Here is a 6,778-nt window from a genome sequence, read left to right as displayed (position 1 = left end):
CCTTCCAGGATTTTGAATAAACATTTCGGAAACATCTCAACTGAAATGAGAACAAAAGGAGACAGTTTAAATATAGGGTACACAGCTAAGCTGTAGGGTACACAGCTTCAAAGCAAGTAAATCATCATCGTTTAACATCCGCTTTCCATGCTAGCATGGGTTGGACGATTTGAATGAGGACTGGTGGACCAGGAGGCGACACCAGGCTCCAATCTGATTTGGCAGAGTTTCTACAGTTAGATGCCCTTCCTAATGCCAACCACTCTGAGAGTGTAGTGGGTGCTTTTACGTGCCACCGGCACGAGGGCCAGTCAGGTGGTACTGGCAATGGCCATGCTCAAATGGTGTTTTTTACATGCCACCTGCACAGGAGCCAGTCCAGCGGCACTGGCAACGACCTCGCTCAAATGTTTTTTCACATGCCACCGGCACAAGTGCCAGTAAGGCAACGCTGGTACGCCGGGTACATAAATAAGACAAGAATACACAACTTAAATATAGGGTACAGATTCATGTTGGGGACACTGCTAAGATAAATGAAGGATATGCTAAGGTATTTGGGTCATAAGGTCAAATATAAAAAAACAAAATGTGAGAAGGCTGATTTGCACAAGACTTAAAAATCAGAATACAGAAAAACTGAATGCTAAATACTGCGAACACTGAATTTTGAGATAAATTAGGGGAAAATATGAATAATGACCTTAAAAAATATTTGTTGTCTCAGAGACCACTTATGTATATGAATCCCATGAATTATGAAAAGGGAGGAAAGACACTTGCTTCTCAACAATATGGTCCTAGGTTCAGTCCTTAGGCAAGTGTCTTCTATTATAGTCTCAGGCCTACCAAAGCTTTGTAAGTGGATTGGGTAGACAGAAACTGAAAGAAGCTCATTGTATGAGTGTGTATATGTGTGTATGTATGTGTGTGTTTGTCTGTCTTTGTCCCACCACCACCACTACCATCTGACAACCGATATTGGTTTGTTTACATCCTCATAAATAAGCAGTTTGGCAAAAAGATACCAATAGAATAAGTACAAGGCTTAAAAAAAAGAATGAATCAACTTTCTGACTGAAAGATAATAAAAAAAAACAAAGGATCATGGGTATTCTAATGCTTTCTGACTGAAAGATAATAAAAAAGAATTTTAAAAAAACAAATAACAAGAAACGAAGACTTACTTTTGTAGAAAGAACCAATATCAAACTTTGATCCTTGCAAGAAAATCAGATTGATCAGAGAGAGTATAGCTGCGAGATATTTGGCTTTCAAATCCACTGGGACAATTGGTTCATCACAGAGAAACATTAAGTATTTCATCAAAACCTCCAAGATAGGCTGTGACATGTTTTCTACAAAATTAAAACAAATGAAGACAGGGTTATAATACCCATATCAGGGACAAAATGATGTTACTGTCATTATGTGTCAATGTGTGGCTGAGTGGTAAGAAGCTCGCCTTCCAACCACATGGTTCCGGGTTCAGTCTCACTGCGTGGTACCTTGGGCAAGTGTTTTCTTGTATATTCTCAGGCCATCCAAGGTCTTGTGAGTGGATTTGGTAGAGAAACTGGAAGAAGTCCATTTCACCATTTTGTTTTCCTGTCTTGTTTTCCGTCTGCCACTATCCTCCATGAAAAAAATTTAATTTGTATTCGTGGGAAGAGCCATTTTAACGATGCGTCCTGCCCTAACTCTTCAAAACGCCGGTGTTTTAATGGTGGCAGCTGATGAAGGATATGTTCTCTATGTGGCCTGCTTGTTTGTTGTACCTTGTTTATCATTTTGTCCATGTTTCTTTTGGAACGTCATGTACCCAGATATATATCTATATGTACATGTAGATGAAGGTATGTACATACATGTACATATATATGCATATACTCATATATTGTTTATATATATATATATATATATATATAGACACACACAATCAAACACACAAACACACATTCATGGCAACTTCAAAGCTGCTAAGTGATTGCTACAACATGAACTCAACCATGATATTTGCATGCAGAAACAAACTAAAATGCTCCATACTACTATACATTAGATAACGTTGTCTTAGATATACTGTTGGAACAAGAAGACAGGATGGTTACTATTGGAACATCTTTAATTATCAGTCTGTTAGATCAAGACTTTCCCCGAGGTAAACAAACAACAATAATAATCACAGGATCCCAAAATAAAAATGAAGGAAATCCATTAGGTATAAAAGAAGTTTGAAAAAAAACTTACCCAAAGCCAAGACACCGTTTTGTGAACATGACATGAGTTGAAAATTGTGGATAAACACTTCTAAGGCAGGACAAGGTTGAAAGCTGGTAAAAAAAGGAAAGATGAATAATAATGAAAAATGTTTCAATGTTCAAATATTTGCTAAATTGGAGAAAAGTGAAAAGTTGGAGAGAATAGGAGGCATTATCATCATCATCATCATCGTCGTCGTTTAACGTCTGCTTTCCATGCTAGCATGGGTTGGACACCGGGCTCCAATCTGATTTGGCAGAGTTTCTACAGCTGGATGCCCTTCCTAACGCCAACCACTCAGAGAGTGTAGTGGGTGCTTTTATGTGCCACCGGACCACAAGGACCAGTCAGGCAGTACTGGCGACGGCCACGCTTGAAATGGTGTATTTTACATGCCACCTGCACAGGAGCCAGTCCATCGGCACTGGCAACGATTTCGCTCGAATATCTTTTCACGTGCCACTGGCACTTGTGCCAGGGAGGCGACGTTGGTAACGATCAACGGCCATGCTCGAAATGGTGTATTTTACGTATCAGGGCTACATAAAAATAAGGTATATTTTTAATCTTGAAGTATTTGAGTGCATGATAATACAAAACTCATATCTCCAGAAGACATAGAAGCTATTTTGAAGCTAAATGGACTTCCTTATTTCATGCCTTCAAGTTGCAGAGGACTTCTAGTGACTTCCTTGTAAAATTCTGTGTTTGTCATGGAACTTTCAGTATAAGATATATACAGACACAAACATGGCTGTCTAGCAAGAAGCTTGCTTCTGAACCACACTGTGGCATCTTGGGCAAAGTGTCTTCTACTTTCGCCCTGGACTGACCAAAATTATATTAGTGGATATGGTAGATGGAAACTGAAATTATCCCTTCAAATGTGTATATATAGTCTTCATCATCAATATTTAACATCCGTTTTCCATGCTGGCATGGGTTGGACGGCTTGACAGAAACTGGTATGGCCAGGGGCTGCACCAGGTTCCACAGTCTGTTTTGGTTTGGTTTCTGTGGCTGTATGACTTCCCAACACCAACCACTTTACAAAGTGTATTGGGTGCTTTTTACATTATGAGTAAAATACTCATAACCCTAACCCTAACCCTAACCCTAAAACCCGAACCCTAAAACCCGAACCCTAAAACCCGAACCCTAAAACCCTAACCCTAAAACCCTAACCCTAAAACCAATACAAACGCACAAATGATGTCATAAATAACAGTACTGCCGATAGCTGTTGTTGACAAACAACGGCACTAATTTTATTCAAGGGAAAAGATCCCATTACACTGCTAGAATGTGTTGTTTACATTCCACAGCAGTAATTGTTTTCACCTCAATAGACGTTAGTGATTGGTTGAAATTACAGAAATACGACAACTTTTAGCATGAAATAACTTCGAATATAAAAATTTTTCTCTGTTCTATAAGACAAAATATACAAGTATACGAAGTTTTAAAGTGTTTCGGTAGGAAACACACTAAATAAAACATAAATAAAGAATGGCGCCCGCCAAATCAGAAAGATCTTCTGTGTTTAATTCAAGAGAAATATGAAAAAGCTGTGAGTGAGAGGTGGGTACTGTCAATTCAAAATAGCCAAGAAGTTAGTTCTTTGACAGTCTCCAGCCTGGCATTAGTGTAAGTGAGAAGAAGAAATTGCTGCCTCAAGGTAAACAGTTAAGTCTATAACGAATTACCCTATTTCCTTCACAGCCTCCAACATGGCTGTCAACATGGCTGTTGTACTCCATCTTTCACAAAGTTCATCTTCGAGATAAAACAACAGATTTAATAATTCGCCAACGTTCTTCAATAATTCAACTGAAATTAGAAGACAGAACAGTGATGACATTACAACAATTGTAACAACAACAACTATAATAAAACATAAACAACAGTAATAAAAAAAAGAAACAGAGACAATCAACACTGTTCAATGCACCGGTTTCTACAAAGCCAGAGGTACATTGAAAACATCTTACTTCTTCCATTCTGAAGGACTTTCCCTCAATTTCCCTAAATTCAATGCTCATTACTCTTCCTCGTGCTCAAACTGAACCCACATTTATGAAGGGTTGCTGAAAAGTTTCAGAATTTAAGGGTGTCATGAAAGACCAGGTTTGAGACCCAATCTCTTCCGAGTTCTTTTACAAGGCTTAGAAAAACTGAAGGGCTGCTGCAATAAGTGTGTGAATCTCAGAGGGGAATATGTTGAATAAAATCATAATTAACCCTTTAGTGTTTAAACCGGCCATATCTGGCCCAGATATTCTACATGTTTTATATTCAAACTGGCGATATCTAGCCTTTCACACCTAACCTACATTGACATTCTAAAAATAAACAATCACATCATTGAAACCTCAAAGCTATAAGATAATGCATGATTAATTCAAAACAATTTGAGTGAAAAAGTATTACATTTAACAGAGTAATCTGAACACCAAATGGTTAACCAATTCTTCTGTATTTTCTTTTACCCAAAGCCAGGAACTTTTCAGCCCCACCCCTTCATATGTAGCCAGTGTAGAAACCAAATGCTTTGCTATTCACGGCTATATTTGTTTTATCTCTGACTCTCCCAACTGACACACAGAAACTTCAACCTTGATCTCTTTATCACCTCAAAACCTAACTTCTCTCAAAACCATGTACATCTTTAACCCTATCAGGTCATCCAACCACTGCTTCATGGTAACTACACCCGACATGCAATCACATAATACACAACAACTCCTTCCCGCCAGGCCCACGACACATCAAATCAGCCAACTGGCCGGAACTTTATCTGGTTTCTGGATACAGCTAAATGGGGACAGAAAATAAAATGCTGACTTTTGGTAAGAGCATCAGTGTCATGCAAAGCCAGCCATGACCCACATGTCTACTCAAGCCAAGGATAACTTACCATTTGTGGAACTGGCCATGATGAATTTGATAAGTTCTAAAATATTGGCTTCTTGATCTTTGATAGCAGCAACCCATGGCAAATAATGTTCTTCACTCTGGAGGCAGCAATATAGTAACCTGCGATAGGAAAAATAACGACTTTCTCATATCTCATTAAAGGTCCAATCTACATATTTACCAAACATGTAAATTTTGTTGTTGGATTGGTAAAAATCAGTAGAGCATAGAACAAAGTACCTTGTGGTGTTTATTAACGTTGCTTTATTTTCAGGGTTTAAATCCTACTGAGGTTGATGAAACCTTTCTTTCCTGGGCCCATAAAATAAAGAACTTGTCAATTACTGAAAGTTAGCAGAAGTTAATTTTATCAACTGTACTATCCCCACAAATTTTTGGCCTTGTGTGTCAGTCAGAAACTGGGTTAATTTTATCAACTGTACTATCCCCACAAATTTTTTGGGTTAATTTTATCAACTATACTATTCCCACAAATTTGTGGCCTTGTGTGTCGGTCAGAAACTGGGTTAATTCTATCAACTGTACTATCCCCACAAATTTTTTGGGTTAATTTTATCAACTGTACTATTCCCACAAATTTGTGGCCTTGTGTGTCGGTCAGAAACTGGGTTAATTCTATCAACTGTACGTACTATCCCCATAAATTTGTGGCCTTGTGTGTCGGTCAGAAACTGGGTTAGTTCCAGTACAGGTCTCCAGGAACACATCCAGTGAAGGGCCACTTAGTTAACTGGTATTCCATCACTAACAGATATACTCCAATGCTCCAACCTCCGAGCCACATGAGTATTGCCAACTTGGTGTTTTCTATCACAGTAAAGAATACATCAAACCTTTTAGTAACAATAAATGACTCCCACTTGCTGTGCCAATGCTCCAGTTTGGTCTACTCTACTCTGGCAGAACACTGTTTAACATAACCATCAGATCTTCTCAGATTTTAGTTGACTTTAGTAAGATGGCTGATGTTATATGTCTCACTGCTTAACACTACAATCTGATCCTTGACTGATGTAAGTCAAATAAGAGGGGTAACATACATCTTAACATCACCAATTGGTGATCCTTGTTGGATGTATTCAGACCAGCTCCAGATTTTTCCAGCAGATTTTAAGCTGGTCATTGGACATTGGCCACAGTAGTCTCATCAGTCAGGGAGGCAAAGTGTTGAGACCATGGTCACTTTTTTTTCATCTCCTGAATATTGTAGTAGTTGGATTTACAGCAATCGAGGGCAAACTGCAGCGTACAGGACTTTCCAAATAGCACACGTAAAGAAAAATTACCTTGCATTTTATAAGCAGTGCCGCTTGCCTGAAGATGCACCATGTCTCATATAGCTTGCTTGTTGGAAAAAGTTGCCCATGTGAGCATGTGCATAACTTTCAATCAAGCAATGACAATATTCAAACATGAGTTTGCAGCCATCATATATATATATATATATATATATATACACACACACACACACACATTATCAACATCATCATTTAACATCTGTTTTCCATGCTGTCATAGGATGGACAGCTTGACAGGAGATGACAAGGCCAGGAGTCACACTATCTATCTATCTATCTAT

The 6,778-nt window shown here is 38.5% G+C and overlaps 1 protein-coding gene across 1 annotated transcript in view; it reads right to left on the bottom strand.

Annotated features, from left to right (window-relative positions):
* Positions 1-2: 2 nt before the first annotated feature.
* The window catches only part of LOC106878412 (protein saal1), a gene marked incomplete at its 3' end in the record, with an annotated part of 23,494 nt that continues 16,718 nt past the window's right edge, over positions 3-6,778 (bottom strand). Inside the window, exons 7-11 of the mRNA XM_052976619.1 lie at positions 5,180-5,298; positions 3,969-4,092; positions 2,251-2,333; positions 1,188-1,358; positions 3-40 (exon numbers count right to left, since the gene is read on the bottom strand). Coding sequence (XP_052832579.1) covers positions 3-40; positions 1,188-1,358; positions 2,251-2,333; positions 3,969-4,092; positions 5,180-5,298 — 535 coding nt within the window. The remainder of the gene's footprint in view (positions 41-1,187; positions 1,359-2,250; positions 2,334-3,968; positions 4,093-5,179; positions 5,299-6,778) is intronic.

Source organism: Octopus bimaculoides, chromosome 25 (assembly GCF_001194135.2).
Source record: "Octopus bimaculoides isolate UCB-OBI-ISO-001 chromosome 25, ASM119413v2, whole genome shotgun sequence".
Taxonomy (NCBI): domain Eukaryota; kingdom Metazoa; phylum Mollusca; class Cephalopoda; order Octopoda; family Octopodidae; genus Octopus; species Octopus bimaculoides.
Note: the sequence above shows the minus strand (reverse complement) of the source record. Positions and strands in the feature narration are given on the sequence as shown.